The following is a 19,117-nucleotide window of genomic DNA, read 5'->3' on the forward strand; positions in this document are numbered from 1 at the left end:
GGTCCTCCTGATTCCAAGTGAAGCAGTCTATCCATTGTACTACCTAGCTATCATATAATTAATTAAATTATAAATAATTCATAATTACTCAACACCTTGTAACCTGTTTTCCTGATAACAAAGATGAGGCATAGGGAGAGAATGCATGTATCAAGAGATATGGTGTGACCTGATGGATAGAGCGCCTGAAATGGAAGTCAGGAAAATGGGGGTTCATGCCTCCTCTGAAATTAGCTGTGGCTAGCCATTTAACCCAGCTGAGCCCCCATTTCCTCATCTGTAAAACACAGCCTAGAGGCCCTTCTCCAGCATGGAGTCTATCCTTCATGCATATGTTAAGACAATACAGGGTGACTTTTACTCTGGGTTCACTGCTGCTGAGGTCTCTCTCTGTTCATGACATAAATGGAGGGAGGGGAGCAGGGAGTGGATAAAACAGGGAGATGTTAACATGTTAAAGGTGCCCTCCTCTGCCACTGGCATTCTGTGCTAAGATCTAAGATCTATGCACATGGAGAAGAACAGAGAGAAGACCAGCTTGGACCAGAAAGTGAAGAAATGTAATGAAGCTGGAAAGATATGCTGGCTCAAGGTTGCACCGGACTTAAGCCAAATGGAGTTTATATTTGATCCTCGTGGTGAAAGGTAGGAGAGTGGCATGGTCAGAACTGTGCCTAAAAGAAAATCTCTTTGTCCCTGAAGGGAGGATGTGCTTGGAGTAGGGGGGAGTTGAGGCAGGGAGAGCAGTCAGGGGCCATTGCAAGAGAGGGTGAGGGGCTGAACTGAAGTGGTAACTGCAAGAATAGGGAGAAAAGGCCTGATGCAAGAAATGTAGTTGAGGTAGAAATGGCAAGGTTGGTCAGTTGATTGATATGTAAGATGTGGGAGGGAAAGGAGGGAGTAGAATGCTAAGTATGCAAATCAGAAGAATGGAGAGCTCTTGTTAAGAATAGGACTTTGAGCTGGAGGATGGCTAGGTAGATAATGAGTTCTGCTGGGGATATGCTGAATTTGAAATGTGTACAGAACACCCAGTTTAAATGAATTAGAGATGCTAATTATGACCATATCTACAAAGAGCAGGATACAAAATAAATCTGCAAAAATCATTTCTCTGTAGCAATAACAGAATTCAGGAGGAAATGATAGAAGGGGCTTTACTGTTTACAGAGCTCTATCTCTCTTTCTCCTTGCCCCCTCCCTTCCCTTTTTTGATTCTGACTGGAGATAGCCCCTGGACAGCAGGTACTGGCCCATTTTACAGGTTGCAAAACTGAAGTTGGGGGGGGGTTCAGTGAATCACCAGAGGTTATCAGTGTAGCAAGAAGTGTTTGTAAGCCAGGTCTGTTTTGATCTCTTCTGAATCATTGATGGATTATGAGGATTGTGGTTTTATGAGGTAGATGAACTATAAAATGTAATACAGCTTTTGCTGAGGTTTGTATATGGGATTGTCAATCAGTTAAGCATTCATTAAGTGCTTAGGAGCCTGCCCACTGACCTCACATTCAAGATGCAAAAAATTGTAGACAAGGTACAGTGTAAATTGGAGGTAACCTCAGAGGGGAAGCCCGAGTGGAGGGCTAGTGGGGAGTAGGTGGGGGAATCCATTGGGCCCAAGGAGAAAAAAAATCAAAAGCTTAAGATTTCTTCATTATTTTTCTCTTGATTTTAAGTCGCTATAATGAAGTAATTCTTGGATCCTGATTACTATGGATAGTACTGACATGGGGATGACCTTTTTCATATTTTTAAGAAGTTAGTCTCACTAGTCACTTGGATGACCCAAAATGACTGCTACTGAGAGAATTTGTCAGCCAACATCCTAATAACCATAAGAGGCATTGAAAAAACCTCATGAAAAGACAAGTATAATAGTCCATCGGGATGATGAAGTTTCAGAACCTTTAAAGCTCAGATGGCCTGTAAGGATAACGTTTGTGCAAAGCTTGAATGAAATCTAGACTGTGCTAACATGGGGGCTCCGAAGGGCTCCTCAGAGGGGCTTCACTGCTTGACAGACGTTGGCACTGGTGGCACTTTGTCGACCCCTGTGTTCTTGCTTGAAGTTGAAGTTGCAATTGGCAAAATTGACTCTGAAAAATATGTAAGCATGTTCAAATATATGTGAAATAATAGACTTTAAATAATAAGCCAGTTAACTGTTAAATCTGGCCCGGGGGTTCTTGTGTAATGCTATTGCTGGGCACTTAGCAACAACTTGTCTCTCGTACAGTGACCATATGGTTTGAGTGTATTATTAGCCATGGTTCATAGGACTATGATAAATATGTATTTGTAGTGAAGGTGTTTGGAGAAACCAGCCAAGTGTAAAGACCCATAGGAGATTTGTGTTAGAAAATGAACAAAGTCTGTGAGTTACTCTCTACAGCTTCATTTGTGACTCCTGTGTCCCCCAAGTCACTTGCTGCATTTATTAGAAAGTTTGAGAAACATTATTGGAATTATTCTGTCTCATCATTTTGACAAAATGAAAAGATCTGTTAGTCCTATGGAGGCCTAATATGGCCAAGGACGACTGTGAATTAAATGGCATTGTCACCATTTTCTTGGCATTTGTCTTTTAAACAGTAGATTTTGTAAGTTTGGGGAGCAATGTCTTTTTGTGATATACATTCAAAATGCTACTTTGTTCAAGTGTTGGTTAGTTACTCTGCAAAAAGAAATCCTTTATTCATGTAAACTTGATAAAGTAACCTTCTTTAACATCTGGACTATGTCTTTGAAAGCTTTGGTTTCTGCCCTTAGCAGTAACCTGTCATTTATCAGCTATTTGGTTCTTTGTAGCAAGAGACACTTTGAATAAGTCTGTGATTGGATTTCTGTCAAATTTAGCAAAATAGAAAATGTCTTCTGTGCTTTCTATTTTTGAATTTGAATATTCATTTGTAAGCAGAATTCATTTTCCTTGCTCATTTCTAAGTGCTTATTACCAAAATGAGAGATGGAAACTTTTTTTCTTTTCTGATCAAGCAAAGATTAATTTAAAATAGCTTAATGTGTTTTTTCTGAATTTTTTGGAAAGCTGGCCTTAACACATTTTTAAAATGTATTTTTGTATTGAAAATCCTAAGGGCAGGATGAAGCAAGGGGCTTGGGCTTTGGAGTGCTTTGTTCTTAGGCCAGACTTTGAGTATGAAACTTTCTTCATTTAGTTTGAGCTACTGAAGAATGAGCTGGTTCTGCAGTTTGCTTTGAATCCCAATATATAGATAGATCAGCAATTATTGCTGAGCAGCTGGGTGGCGCAGTGGGCAGAGCACCCAGCCTGGAGTCAGGAAGACTCTTCTCTGTGAGTTCATATCCGGCCTCAGGCATTTCCTAACTATGTGACCTTGGGCAAGTCACTTCACCCTGCCACCCAGTTCCTCTTCTGTAACATGAGCTGGAGAAGGAAATAGCAGAACACTTCAGTTTCCTTGCCAAGAAAGTCCCAAATGGGATCAAGAAGAATTGGACAGGTCTGAACAATAAAAGCTTTATTATCATTTCCGGAGGGGCCCTGCCATACTCACTCTCTCAGTTCCACTCACGGTCTAGACTTCTTTATTTCCTTGCCAATCACTTTGCCTCCCCCACCTGTCCAGTGCCATTTTGTATTGTCTTACGTTAGAATGTATTTACAATCTACCTCTTTGGATGTAGACACTGTCTTGTTTGATTACTTTTGTACAGATTGTACTTAGCACAATTTAGTAAGTGCTTTATGTTACAGTAAGTTAAATATTTTTCTTCTTGTTTGCTAGCCCTTTAGAGACAGTTGCTGCCGTCTACTTGTTCATTATTGAAATATTTTTTTTAGGAGATTATATAGCTGTTAGAAACCTCACTCTTGGATGAGCTTTAATACCATTGGCCAGAAGATCTGAGTTTGAACATATCAGATACAGTCATCTGCTGTCTTTGTTTCTTTCACCCTTTGCAAAGAATCACATATTTCTATTTCCTTAACTTGGAGCCACCTTTTGTTATTCTAAAGAAGGGTAATTTAAGAAAGACTGAAAAGAAAATCTGTATCTGGAAGTACTCTTGAGCGCACAGGGCAGCTTTGGTCTCATCTCTTAGTGTTCTCTCCCACTTTCCTGTTCTTGGAGTGCTTTGATCTCTTTTTTGCCCTTTTCACCCCCTCTCTTGTATCCCACTAAACAGAGCACACATCTTATTCGCCTCCCCCCTACCCCAATAAAATGTCAGCTCTGTTAGAAAAGGCCTGCTTTTCATTTGTCTTTATGTCCTCATTGGGCAAGGACAGCTTTTATTTATGTATCCTCACTGGTGATCTCAGTGGTTTATGCATATCTAAGCTCTCAGTGATCTCATCATTCTGAGTCTTCTTTCCAATAATACAGATTGTAACCCATCCATCTCTGTGCTACTCTCACCTGTCTTCCCCTCCTGCCTGGGGACACCAGTGGAGCATATACACTGTCTGCCCTTCTCCCTCACTCTTGCCATCTTTTTCACTTATGAGTTTTTTTTTTTACATCGTTTAATCTTGTTCTCTTTCATAATTCTTTATTTGTAATGTGTCAGTAGTATACTCACATTCACCAAGTTCCTTTCCCTATTTTTCTGAAGCGCTGTTCTCTGATTGAACCATGCAATCCCAGTTGAATGTTGCTGTTGAAAAGATCAGTCTTTGTTTGGATCCGTACAAGAATTGTGCAGTTTTCCAAAGATAATTCAGCCTCCTTTTCCCTCCCTGTTGTATTATAAGCCCACTTCATTTTCTGTTTGTTATGTCTCTTTGTATTGTCTGCCTAAGACGTGGCTGCTGATGGATGAGTTCTAGAGGTTTTCTTATCTAACTGAATATCACAGTCTGGATAATAGGCATTTTTCATATCCCTTGTTTTTCCTGTGGGGTTGGTTAGGCTAGATTCTTTCAGATGCCTCTCACTTGTTCTGAAGTTTGATGTGACGAGCTAAGTCCCATCTACAAACAGCAGTTATCTGGAGGCCTCTTCAGCCTGGGCCTCTGCTATATCTCCTCGGGGATAGTGGCCAACACAAAAATATTTAGACAAGCTCATCCCTGGTGTTAGAGCCTTCAAGGAATCAGATCTAAGCTTGAGGGATGCCTGAGAAACACCTTGTTCATATTTTGCTCTGCAGAATCAAGTGCCTTTACTAAACATCTATCTTTATGGCAGTTAGGCAGATGTAGGCAACAAGGTGGCGCAATGGATAGAGCCCGGGCCTGGATCAGGAGGACTCTTCTTCCCAAATTCAAATCCGGCCTCAGATACTTACTAGCTATGTGACCCTGGGCAAGTCACTTAGCCCTGTTGGCCTCAGTTTCTTGATCTGTTAAAAAAAATGAGGTGGGGGGTGGCCAGGTAGCACAGTGAGTAAGAGTACCGGCCCCAGAGTTGGGATGACCTGGGATCGAATCCGGGCTCACACACTTAGCACCTACCCAGAAACACCTGGCCATGTAACCTTGAGCAAATTACTTAACCCCAGTTGCTTTTAAAAAAAAATGAGGTGGAGAAGGAAATGGCAAGCCATTCGGTATCTTTGCCAGGAAAACTCCAGATGAGATCACTAAGTTATAAACAACTCAACAACTATAAAGAAGAATGAAAAGATTTACATAATCTGATGCTGAGGGGGGTGAGCAAAGCCAAGAAAACAGTAGACACAAAGATTGCAGCAGTGTAAATGGAAAGAACAAGCCTGACCCCAAAGAGGAGAGAGGAGGGGCCTACTTCCTTCACTCCCCACCCCACTCAAGTCACAGATGTTGTACCTTAAAGAATGTGGGGAGCAGGAAGGATTCTGGAAGAAATGTTGGTGATATTTAAAAAAAAGATAAAAATTTTATCTTAAATTTACTCAAGAACTATCATTCTTTACTAAAATTTCCATTTCATTTTTTGTGATGTTTTTTGGAGCTTGCATAGCTAGCACTTTTTTTTTTCTCAGAGTATTCATGATAAACAGATTTGAAGATTCTGTGTGGTCTGTAAGTTTTGGGCTTCTCTCATTCCTTTTTCCTGAATCAGGTTTTCCAAATTTTTTTTGTTATCTTTGTCTAATGTTGCCTGGAAATAGTTGAAGGTTTTATTTTGATTTAATTTGGTGGGTCTTACTGAGTTTTTCATCGACTTTCTCTACCTTTTTATCCTCTAAAGGTAGAGGTGTTGGTGTAGATGTACTTCATGGTGGTTTTTTCACCTTAACAAATACTTAGTATAGTATGATCTTTGAAGCTGAGGATGGCCAAATACCCATGAAATGATTTGTTGCTTTATTTTCCTTTTCAGAGAGAGCTCATGAACACTCCTTCCATTTAGCTGCATTCTTCTTCTGTCTTCTCATTTTGTTTCTAGCAAGGGTGTCGAGATTCTTATGAACGTTGTCTTATTGTGGAAAGACACGTTTACAAATGAATGAATGGAACATTTATACACAATAATTGGGTTTGGGGATGGAGCACTAATGACCCAAGAAGAATCTGGAAAGGCCTCTTGAAGGAGCTAGTACTTGGGGAAGGGGTTTAGATTTCTAAGTGAGGAAAGAGAACATTCCAGGCATGAGAGAGGGCCTTTGCAAATACAAAGAGGCAGGAAATTTGGAACATCATGCATAGGGAACAGCCATTAGGTCATGTATTTTAGAAAATAGATTCATGGGGCGGCTAGGTGGTGAAGTGAACAGAGTACCGGCCCTGGAGTCAGGAGAACCTGAGTTCAAATTCGGCTTCAGACACTTAATACTTACTAGCCTTGTGACCTTGGGCAAGTCACTTAACCTCAGTTGCCCTCCAGAAAGCAAAATAAAAATAGATGTGTAAGGGGAAAGAACTTTAATTAACCTGGAAAAGTAAGTTGTTACCAGATCATGAAGGACCTTTTCCAACAGAGGGGTTTGTCTTTATTCTCTCCTGGGGACGGTAGAGAGGCTTTGAAGCTTCTGGGACAGGAACGTGACATGGTTAGGCCTGGGCTTTAGGAAAGTCACTTTGGCAGCTGGGGGAAGGCTGTATATTAGAGAGAAGAGTGATCACTTGGTAAGCTGTTGGGCTTGGCCAGGAACTGGAAGGCCGAGTGCAACCTGTTTTTATGACCCTGAAAGCTGGGAATGGTTTTTATATTTTTAAATACAGAAACTTTATTTAAAAATGTGAAAACTCTCCTTAACTGGGACTCTATTTTACCAACCCTTGGCCTAGTCCATTAGAGAGGTATGGAGAGTCTGAACTAGTGTGGTTGTGGTGTAAGTAGAGAAAAGGGCATGGATCAGAAGGATTGTGGAGGTGGAATCAACAAGACCCAGTGACTGATTGGAATTGGGGGGCAGGGCATGCTGAGGAAGGCATGAAATGCAACCCCAAGATTGCAGACATGAATGACTAGAAAGGAATGGTGTCCTCACTAGGAGTAGGGGCAGTAAGAAGAGAAGCAGGTGATGTCTGGGGCAAGTTAAGTTTCAAATGCTTCTGGGACATTTGAGTGGAAAAGTCAAACAGGCTGATAGAGACGGGAGATTGCAGAGATCCTGAAAAGGAGGTTGGGAGGACCAGGAGAAAGAGGAGTGAAACCTAGGAAGGGGGAGAAAGTATGCGGGCTGCGGGGAGGCTGCAGAGATGTCAGGGAGGATGACAAGCAAGGAGGCTTCTGGAGGCAGCACAGGTTGGTGACCTGGGCCAGGACAGTTTCTCAAGAGGCAGAGAAGTGAGTGTGAGCATGTTCCTCAAGATAGAACAATTCCCATTGCACCAAAATGTACGGAGCAGTACATAATTGGAAACAAAATAGGCTCCCATTATTTGGGGAATGGATAAATGCATTTGGCACAGGAGTATCATGGAATGTTAGCTCACTGTAAGAGATTGCAGTGTAGTCCATGAGGAGTAAACAGAAGCAGGGGGAGGCTTGTAGATGAAGGCAGAAGAACCAGGACCATAGTATATACCATGACTGCAGAAATGGAAAGGACAGCCAGAAAACCCACCTGGTCACCAAAGCCTTATCTGGCCCTAAAGACAGAGGAAAGTGGGCCTTGTGGGGGGCGGAGCCAGGCAGGAGCCTGCGGACTCAGCTGGGGGGGGGGGGGGCGGGGTGTTTAGCTGTGTGTGTGTGTGTGTGTGTGTGTGTGATTGTACTCCCATGAATCTAGACCCTTTTCTAGGGCTTTGACTGTGAAAGGATGAGAGTCACAGCATATGAGTCAATGCTACCTTGGAGGAAGGTCTCTAGTGGAGTCCCCTAGGTTTCTGTCCTAGACCTGGGTGGTAGCTGCTATTTTAGAGTCAAAGGAAGGTTTTTTAAGGATGAGGAATGCTTGTAGACTGCAGGAAAGGAGCCAGTCTTAGGAAAACTGACTGTTTCCAGTACCATTTTTGAAGCCATTCCATTATGGTAAAAGCTGTCAGAACTTGTATAGATCAGCATTTGATAAATGTTTATTGGATTTTAATTTGATATGCATCTTCTCTGATCTAAATATCTATAATATCCATTATTCATCTGAATATGGATGTTCTTATAAGCGATAAGGAGTTCTTGATTTATGAAAATAAGCAGTGACTCGATTTATACCATCCTTTTTTTTTTTAAAGCAATCAGGGTTAAGTAACTTGCTCAAGGTTATACGGCCAGGTGTTTATGGGTGGGTCCTAAGTGTCTGAGCCCAGATTCGATCCCCAGGTCATCCTGACACTGGAGCCAGTGCTCTTACTCACTGTGCTACCTGGCCGCCCCTGATTTATACCATTCTTTAACTCATTAAAGACATTCTCCTGTAGCCCACATTTTCATTATGGAGCCCCGACATACCTCAACAAACAGAATTATTTTGTTTTGTTTTTTTTGCCTTTTGGAGGCCAGTTGGGGTTAAATAACTTGCCCAAGGTTACATGGCTAGTTTTTTTGTGTGTGTGAGTGTTAAGTGTCTGAGGCTGGAACCAAACTTGGGTCCTCCTGACTCCAGGGCTGGCTCTTTACTCACTATGTCACCTAGCCGCCCAACAGAAGTGTTTTTAATTTTGTTGTATAAGCTTTCCAGAGGAAGTTTGCATTGAGCTAATGATATAGGAGTAGATAAAAAGGGGGAGGAGAAAAGAAAATCTGTTTTGTTGCCTTTCTCTGACCATTTTGTTGGAATTTGGCTGACTTCGAAACTGTCTTTGAAGGTGTATTGTTCAAACAGGTGTGTAAAAAGAGCAAAGACAGTCAAAGACAGGTAGATTGTAGTGACCTAAGTTAACTGATCAGTAGAACCTGAATCATGGGTCCATGGGATTAATCATTTAATTTCTCTTTAAGGCATCAGTGTCTTCCTGACGGAAGTTCCCTTTTGTCCACTATGGAGATGGAACAAGAAAAAATTAGTCTGAGCAAAGAGCTGAGTCCAGATTCAGCCTCTTACCGCTGTTCAGCATGTCACGGAGACGAGGACTGGAACTATGGCAATCCCATCCGAGGTCGAGCCAAGTCTCGGAGTTTATCTGCCTCACCTGCCCTGGGGAGCACGAAAGAATTCAGGTAAAGTACCTGTCCGAGAAGAGAGCCAGATTTGTATTGTCTGGCTGGTGGGACCAGGAAAAACTGCTGAGTTTGGGCATTCTCAGAGAATTGGCTCAATGTGATATATATAGGCCCTCAGTGTTTGCAATGTTAAAGGGACTTAGGGAAGGGAACCCGCCTCTCAGCCAGTCGGTGTGAGTGGTGGCATCTCCCAGAGGGCCCGTCCCATGGGACATTGGCACCTACCTCTCAGCCAGTTGATGTGAGTGGTGGTGTCTCACAGAGGGCCCGTCCCATGGGATGTTGGCAGTATCTCTGGCTAATCAGTAAGCAGTGGCATTTGAGTTCTCTGTGATACCTGATCCATATCAATGTCTGTTTGCCTCATATGGCAAAGTCACGCATACGCCAGTGTATGCTCATGGGCCCACACATGGTGTCTGATCCTGACTTGATAAACTCTGTACAATAACATTTTTATTGTGGACTGCCTCATCCCTGCTATTTCACAGCTTTAAGCAACCCCCTAGCTATAATGTAGATTAATTTCAATATGGACTTAAGAAAAATATTTAGGCTAATTTGCTATAAGAAATTACTTCCCCTTTGTAAACTGTCCCTTGGATTATTCTTGATTTGTGTCAACTGTACTGCTATCCTTCCATTAATATGGATAATTAGCATTTGACTATAGAAATTAAATTTTAGTATTATATGCAAAACCAAAGTAACTGTGTTTAACATAATGTCTGTTCATTTATTTGTATCTAATGCTGGTGTCTTGTTCTCTCTGTAATAATGTTTCTAAAATTTTATGGGAAATTTTGAAGATCATTCAGTTTAAAGCATGATGTGCAAACTTTTTTTTTTTTACTAACTATAGTCCAGGAATTTAAAAAACTTGACTCTGTCCCCCAGTGGTCCTTGCACAGATCAATGGAACTCTAGTTCCAATTAGAACCATAATGAAAAGTGTTAGACATTAAAGCTACTGAGTTCTCTGGGACTGGCTAGGGGTAACACAACGCTTAGGTGTGATGTCCAGAAGACCTGGCCACCAAGCTTCTGACCCCATTCTGTCCCTGACCATCAGGGAAGCCTTAGAAAGTCACTTAACCTCTCCTTCCTTGAGTCAACTGATAGTGCAGGGTCATGAGTCTCCTGGGTCTGATGCTTTCTCCGGGGACACAGACTGCAGCTCATCTTGGGGAATCTCCTTCATGTCTTTCCATGAGTTTATTATGGGTGATCCATCCACTGAGTTGCTCTTTGAATTCTTGAAGAGCCATAGACAGCAGGGGAGAATGCTGCCCTCAGTATGAATGTTGGTGTTAAAGAAATAAACCTTTGTTTGAGAAAGAAGCATAAGTGTGTATTAGCACAGCTAAGCCTTGATTAGTGTGAATAGTGAATCCACTTCATTGGAGTGTGATTGGCTCCAGCCCAGTGGTGATGTACAGTGTAAATTTGGATAATATGACTATTGGAGGGGATTCATTCTTCTCACCAACTAGGACCCAGCTGTATTAACATATTTATAGAGACTTGAAGGTTTGCAGAGAACTTTTCTTGCACCTATAAGGTAGGTAATATTATTCCCATTTTATAGTTAATGAAACTGAGACTGAAGTAAATGACTTAACCAGGATTACTCAGGTAGTATGGAGTTGGGATAGAGACATATTCAGGTCCCCAAGTCTAGTATTTTTCTTACATGCATCTACTCACACACACAAACACATTTAAAAGTATATCTATATATCAGAGGATCAAATGCTTGCATACTTCACAGTGTTTTGTAATGCTGAGTTATTATTATTATTCTACCTATTTTCACATAATATTTATATGTAAAAATGTAGACCTTAATATGGAAAGTGCCTGATAAAGACAAGCTAGTGGCAATACTTTTGATAATAATTATATGATTTCTTAGCATAAATGTGGTCCTTCCTCCCTCAGGGAGTGAGCAGGAGAGAGCCAGCAGATCTATGACTTCAGGGTGGGGAGTTGGGCACATTTTTGAGATTAAAAGTTTAATTTTTCTTTGGAAAAGAATAAAATAAAACCTAAAGAGATATAACAGTATAGTAAAACTTAGACACTTTCACATAATTGCCTGGTAAAGAATTGTACTCAGAAAAGAATAATTAAATATTTTCCTAGGCCAGGATATTCAATATATTGACATCATTTTATAATTATGCTTTATACTCTTCTATTTACTTTATGACAGTATTTTAGTGTGTAAAAGGATCTATAAAATCATTTAATTATTTCTTTTTTTTTAAATGCTTTATTAACTTCTGATTTACATCATTCATTTCTGCCAGATTTTGAGTTACAAATTTTCTCCCCATTTTTCCCCTACCCACAGCCCCCAAATAGCAGTCCCACAGGATATCCCCTCCTCCAATCTGCTCTCTCCCATATTTTCTCCCATATCCCTTTTGACTTTTCCAGTGGATTTCTATGTCCCAGTGCCTGTATATCTTATTTCCCAATTACATGTAAAATAGTATTAATAATAGTATATATACATATATATTTGAATATTTTATTTTAAAACTTTGAATTCCAGATTCATTCCCTTCCTCTCTTGTCACCCACCCTTACTGGGCAGATAAGCAGTTCAGTATAGGTTGTACATGTGTGGCTAATGCAAAACAATAACATAGTAGATATATTGTGAAAGACTGACTTATATTTCCCTCCCTCCTATCCAACCTCCCACTTGTTCTATTCTCTGCTTTGATCTAGTCTCTTTTCAAAAGTGGGTGCTTCCAACTTCCTTCCCCCATCATCTGCTCTCCCTTCCATCATCCCCCTTCTTATCCCTTTCCCCCCCTACTCTCCTGGAAGGTAAGAAACCCTATTTAGTGTGTATTTCATCCCCTCCTCAAGCCAAATTCAATGGGAATAAGGTTGACCCATTCCCTTTTGCCTTCCTATTCTTCCCCTCCATTGTAACCATTTTCCCTTGCCTCTTCTATATGAGATAGTTTGCCCCATTCTGTCTCTCCCCATCTCCTCTCATTATATTCCTCTCTCACCTATCAATTTCACCTTTTAAGTATCATCCCTTCCTGTTAAATTGGTCCTGTGCCCTCTATGTATATCTGTAAACATATATACACACATTCACATGTATTCATATGCCCATATACCCTCATATATAGCCATATATATATATATATTTCTATTCCCTTCAGCTACTGAGAAAAGTTTCATAAGTCACAATTATCGTTTTTCCATGTAAGAATGTTAATAGTTCAACTTTGATAAGTTCCTTATGATTTCTTTTCCCTGTTTACCTTCTCTTGCTTCTTATATCTGAATGTCAAATTTTCTATTCAACTCTGGTTTTTTCATCAAGAATGCTTGAAAGTCTTCTATTCTACTGAATGACCATATTTTCCCCTGAAACATGATACTCAGTTTTGCTGGGTAGGTGACTCTTGGTTTTAATCCCAGCTCCTTTGACCTCCGTAATATCATATTCCAAGCCCTTCAATCCCTCAGTGTAGAAGCTGCCAGATCCTGGGTTATCCTGATTGTGTTTCCACAATATTCAAATTGTTTCTTACTGGCTGCTTATAATATTCTCTCCTTAATCTGGGAATTTTGGAACCTGGCTATAATATTCCTAGGAGTTTTCTTTTTGGGATCTTTTTCAGGAGATGATCGGTAGATTCTTTCAACCTCTGTTTTGCCCTCTAGTTCTAAAACATCAGGGCAGTTTTCTCTAAGAACTTCCTGAAGGATGATTTCTAGGTTCTTACTTTGATCATGGCTTTCAGGTAGTCCAAAAATTTTTTAATTATCTCTCCTGTATCTATTTTCCAGGTCAGTGGTTTTTCCCATGAGATATTTCACATTGCCTTCTATTCTTTCATTTGTTTGGATCTGTTTAACAGCATCTTGATTTCTCATAAAGTCATTAGCTTCCATTTGCTCCAATCTAATTCTGAAGCAACGATTCTCCTCATTGAACTTTTGAGATTCTTTTTCCATCAGGCAAATTCAGCTTTTTAAGGCATTCTTCTCCTCATTGCCTTTTTGGGCCTCTTTTCCCATTTGAGTTAGTCTATTTTTTAAGGTGTTATTTTCCTCAGTCAGGCTGACTCTCATTTTGTAATTTTCTTGCATTGTTCTCATTTCTTTTCCCAATTTTTCCTCCACTTCTCTTACATGCTTCTTAAGGTCCTCTGTGGCCTATAACCAGCTTGTATTTTCCTTTGAAGCTTTTGGTGCAGGAGTTCTGACTTCACTGTCTTCCTCCTGTTCCATGCTTTGCTCCTTTTTGTCTCCCAAATAGGAGTCTAATGTTGGAATCTTCTGTCTGCTTTGTTTCCTTTGCCTGGTCATGTCACCCCTCAGTCACTTGACCCCTGGGCTTTTTGCCACAGTAGGACTCTGCCACCATACAGGGGAGCTTTCGTCCCAAATGCTGGAGTTTTCTCAGCTGCCAGAGGTATTAGATGGGTGCCCTCTCTGAGGTCTCTACACGCTCTGGCAAGCTGGACACACACCCCAGGACCTCCACCCTGGACTGCAATCCAGATCCAAGAAGTTTAAAGCAAGAGTAATTACCCCTCAGGCTGGTGCTTGGTCCCCCTATACTCTGCAGGCCAGAAGCTGAAGCTGCCACGTGGCGCTGGCTGGCTGTGCTGGCGTCTGGCTGTGCCAGTGTCTCAGTGGCTTCTCGCCCTGGGGGCAAAACCCATGCACTCCCACCTACTGGGTCCCAAAGTCCAGACTGCACTGACCTCTCACTTTGTCCTTCGCATCTGTGTGTTGATAAATCTGGAAACGGCCACAGCTGCTGCTGATCTGGAGTCCCTCTGGCCAGTGGCTGGTCAGGCCCACCCTGGGGCTAACGCCTAGGTGTGGGGCTGGGCTGGGCTCCCAGAATACTGTGCTGGATTCCTCTGGGCCTGCCGGGCTGTCCTCAGCGGGAGGTTAGCTTCTCTGTGTCATTTTGTGGGTTCTGCAGCTCCAAAGTTTGTTTAGAGTCCCCTTTTTACATGGATTGGGAAAGGTGGAAGCCGGAGCAGTGGGGAGGTCCTGCTTCTACTCTACCATCTTGACTCCGCCCCCATTTAATTATTTCAGTAATTCATAAATGCTCCAGTTATCTTATTCTAAGAATGTTATTTTCTAGTGAGAACAATACTAAAATTAATGATAAAGAAAGCCACTGTGTTCTCATCCATGTTGAGGGAAAGGATGTGAACCTTTAATTTGCTAGACAGCCAAATTCCTAGAATTTTTTAAATTAAATTTTATTTTTCCAGTTAATCAAAATACGTATTCTCACCCTGTATGCTTGAGACAGTTACTTCTCTTTCAAGAGGTGAGTAGCATTTTTCATCAGGAAGGACTCCTAGACTTTCAGTGGCATCCTTAGCTCATCTGGGGCCCAGCCAAAGGCTGGACTAAGAGAAAAGGCTTTGTGTCATGGATTCCCTTGAACCAGTCAGCAAATTGTCTTGCAGACAGAGGTCACCACCACAGGTTTTTGCTTGCTCTGAGTTAACACATGCCTGCTGTGATTAGAGCTGCTTCCATGTGTTCCGTTGGACCTGGCTGCCCACGTTCCTTTTTGAGTTATCAGATGCAGAGTCTGTGCTGCCCGTCGGGTGGGTGTTCTCCAGAGGTAGACACATCTTGGTTTACTTGGGCTTCACAGGCTCTTGAAGTGACTTTTTCAGGGTGGCAGCACCTTGGTCCTTGGGAATAACAGCATGGGCTCAAACCTAGGTCTGCTCCTATTGTGGACAGAGGATGTTGTGATCCCTTTCTCCATGGACAGCTCACTGTGCTTCAGATTGAATTTTGACTTTGCAAAAGTACTTTATTAAACTAGCTGTGTGACCTTGGGCAAGTCACTTAACCCCAATTGCCTGGCCTTCCCCCCTCCAAAAAAAAAAAGCAAAAAAAAAAAAACCAACAAACTCTGCTGGGGCGGCTAGATGACTCAGTGAATAGAGAACCGACCTTGGAGTCAGGAGGACCTGAGTTTGGATCTGGCCTCAGACACTTAACATAAAAACTAGCCATGTGACCTTGGGCAAGTCATTTAATGCCAATTGCCCTCCAAAAAAGGAAAAAAAAATAGTACTTTTTTGATATTTTGTTTTGATATCACCTACATTTTCCCTATATCTCTCCCCTCCCCATCCTTTATAATAAAGAATAAAACTTCTCCAGAAAGTCATTTCTGCTGTATTCCATACCTTTGGTCCCAGCCTCTTCCGAGAAATGGGGCAGAGCATCTGCTTGTAGCTTTCAGGCATTTTTTTTGTCATTCTCTGTTTACATTGAGGTCGTCCTGTTGTCTGTTGTTTGCTGGCCCTGCTCAGTTTATTTTGCACTGGCTGTCCTAGCAATCTTTCTGTGTGCCCCCTTCTCCTAGCACAGCGATATCTCTTACTTTTCATGTAGCACGGTTTGCTGAGAAATCACCCACTTGGTGTGCAGCTACTTACTCTCTAGTTTTTTGCTACCACAGAAAATGCTGCTGGAAGTACTTTGTTTTCTCTTGGTTTAGCGGGGGGATAGATCTCTTCAAACAGTATGGATATTTTAGTCTCTTTTTGCACTTTTTAAAGTTAGTATAATTTCTTGGTTTTTTTCCAAACAGCTGTTTTTTCAAATCCTTATTTTAAGGTACTAACCAGAAATGTTGTCTATTCTCCTCCTCTTTCCCCCAAAAGGAGGACCCGTTCTTTGCATGGGCCGTGCCCAGTGACCACTTTTGGACCAAAGGCTTGTATGCTGCAGAACCCCAAGACTATCATGTAAGTGGACTTTCTTTTCTTTTTGCTTGACAATAAATATTTAGGGTTTAGCTTTTTGATGTTAGAATTTAATTTGTATTCAATAAACTTTTGTCACCACTGTGCAAAAGGCTGTGTGTTAGGTACATAAATAGGAAAAGTAACTCAGTCTCTATCCTTAGGGGTATTCTCCCTGTTAGGGGATTGGGATGTCCACAGGTAACCAACAAGACAAATTAGAAGATGAAATGCAAAGGTCTCATCGGATGGATTTATGAGAGAAATCTGTTCTAGCTGGGGAGGGGAGGCAGGAGTCCAGTGAGACTTCAGATTCTGTAACTGGAGATGGAGGAGTGAGGGGAGATGGTAGTAGGCATGTGGAGGTTAGCGTATTCAAGCAAAAGGGAGAATAGTCCCCTCTGCCTGGAGCCAAGAAAGGAGGTTGGAATCAGACTACTGAGGGCCTTGAATGCTAAACTGAGAAAGGGAGTCATGGGATCAGGCCTACATTTTGGCAAGAATGTCAGGAGGAAGAGGGTCTGGAGACAGAGCCCATTAAGACATTCTAGGTGAGCTGTTATGAACTGAAGGAAAACAGTGACAGTGGAAAGGAAGGGGAGGGGAAGAATATACACCAGAGAGATGGTGGCAGCAGCTTTGACAGCGTGTGCCAGCTGATTGAACATAGAGAATGAGGAAGAGGGACCTGTCAAGGAGGAGCCCGAGGGTCTGGCCTGGCTGGCTAGAGGGTTTTAGAGGAAAGGCCATGAGTTCAGGTGGGGCTCTGTTATGCCTAGGACAGTATCCAGTAGCCATTCAGAAATGTGGCCCTGGGCTTGTAGATTTGACAATCGCGTGCATCAAGCTCATCTTTGAAGTCCTAGGGTATAGAGAGAGGTGAGAAGAGGCCCCAGGAGGCCAGGGCCTTGTGGGATAGCCCTGCTCAGGTTCAGGAGGGGGAGGAAGGAATGAATGAGAAGGAGCAGGCAGACAGCTGGGAGGTAGATCACAGCAGCCAGAGGAGGCAGGAAGGAGGCCCTCTTAAGAAGGGGAGTGGGCAGCCCTGTCCCAGTAGAGCCTCTTTTCCAAAGCCTGCTGAAAGAGAACCGAAGGGTGTGAAATAGCCTGGAAGGACGAATGGAGAGCAGAGACAGATGTTTGAGTTGTGTGGAGATTGGTGGTTGAGGCAGTGATGGGGGGCCCCCACTGTATCTGTTGGTGCCCATTTTGCGGGGGGGGGGGGCGGTTAACCACAGCCGTGTTAGAGTGTGACAAAAGCCACCTAGAAGTCTGATTCCAGTGTCTTCCCTTTAGGACATTTGTTTAGGAGCAAGTGAACTAGATTTTGATCTTTGGTCTAGTGTGTGGATGTGCATGTAATGGATGTGCATCATTGAGTAGGAGAGAAAAACAGGTCTTCTTGGTGAGGATTAAAGTGATAGAGTCAGCAGTATCCCTTCTAGAGGTAGACACACTCCAGATACCAGGTGGAGCCCACTCGTGGGTATTAAGGTGGCTGGAGGGTTTCTGATCCTGTTGCTGAGGTTTCAGGAAAGTTGGATTGAGGCAGGGTAGGAAATAAGTGCTGCTTTGTGGGAGTGTTCCCATACTCAGTATATACATAAATAAAATTGTAAAAGTTAATAGTTCTTTTTTTAAGCTTCCTTCCCCTTTGTCTTTGAAGATTCTGCAACATTGTTATTTTTGTAACTTTCCGAGAAGACTGGGAGTACTTCCTCATTTAAAGGAGATTCAGATAACTGAGGAGAGTGTAACAGTGTATGAGGAATTGTGATGTTTCCTCCCATGTCCAAATCAAAAAGTAATTGTTCTTTCAAGGGCAGCTGGGTGCCTCAGTGGATAGAGCGCTAGTCATGGAGTCAGGAGGACCTGATTTCAGATCCAGCTCAGACATCCACTACCTGGGTGACCCTGGGCAAGTCACTGTATTCTGTTTGTCTCAGTCACTTTGGTTTCTCACCTTACATGTAAGGAGGCTAATTGACATTGGTATTTTTATCATCCCCATGATTAATTTTTAACTAACCCTTCTTCCCCTCTCTCCTCCTCCTGTGAAGATGGCCTTTTACCTTCTTAGCCATTGTGTTGAGCAATACCTGGAACAGAGGCTTTCACATGGCATGTGGTCAACAAATATAGGTTGAATCAACTTTGCAGTTGGTCCCAGCTTGCTGATCGGCTTTGGCTGCTGACACAGCTGGGCCTAGTGATAGATGAGATAGAAGGCAGCTTCTCTGTGAAATGCTGCCGGGCACAGGAGAGCTTGGGTGTGGGAGATGGTTAGAAAAGACCAGCCCATTCCTGCTTTTGGTCACAGAGACCAGATGGCAAAGGGACATTAGAGAAGGTGATCTTGAGGGGCTGAAGAGTTGGACTAGAACGAACTTTAAGACCCCTCGCATTCCAAAGTTGTTGTGGTCAGCCTGGCTGGGGGCTCTTTGCAGCTCCTGAACAAGGGCTTATCAGGTTTCTGTGAAATGAGTTGCCCCTTGGCATGTTTGTCCTCCCAGGGCCTGTTCCCATGCAAATGTCGCCTAGCGGGTACAGAAGGAGCTCTCTCCCAGCTGTCTCTCACTTTTGGCCTTCATGGATTTGCTTCTTCTAGTTCCCACTGCAGGCCTGTATTATTTGCCAGGAGACATTGCTAATAAAGTATGTGTGAGAGCCCTGAATGACCACACCTACCCAGGTGTGTTCCTAGTATGCCCATGGACCCCTGCAGTGGGGATGATTTTTCACTTCCAGTACAGTGAAACAAATCTGGTTTTGCTTTTCTCATTTCAATACATTGCTTCTTACCACCTTAATAATTAGCGATCT

The 19,117-nt window shown here is 42.4% G+C and overlaps 1 protein-coding gene across 9 annotated transcripts in view; it reads left to right on the plus strand.

Annotated features, from left to right (window-relative positions):
* The window catches only part of NADK (NAD kinase), a 53,787-nt gene that overhangs the window by 24,423 nt on the left and 10,247 nt on the right, over nucleotides 1-19,117 (plus strand). For 8 of the 9 annotated variants that reach the window (XM_069078352.1, XM_069078355.1, XM_069078357.1 and 5 more), the window contains exons 2-3: nucleotides 9,294-9,512; nucleotides 16,214-16,297. In XM_069078352.1, the coding sequence (XP_068934453.1) occupies nucleotides 9,294-9,512; nucleotides 16,214-16,297 (303 nt within the window). Of the gene's footprint in view, nucleotides 1-506; nucleotides 646-9,293; nucleotides 9,513-16,213; nucleotides 16,298-19,117 lie in introns of those variants that run through there. The other variant, XM_069078351.1, reaches the window with a different exon arrangement.

Source organism: Petaurus breviceps, unplaced genomic scaffold, assembly GCF_028583685.1.
Source record: "Petaurus breviceps papuanus isolate PSGF00001 unplaced genomic scaffold, PetGlider_PUasm1.0 91041, whole genome shotgun sequence".
Taxonomy (NCBI): Eukaryota; Metazoa; Chordata; class Mammalia; order Diprotodontia; family Petauridae; genus Petaurus; species Petaurus breviceps.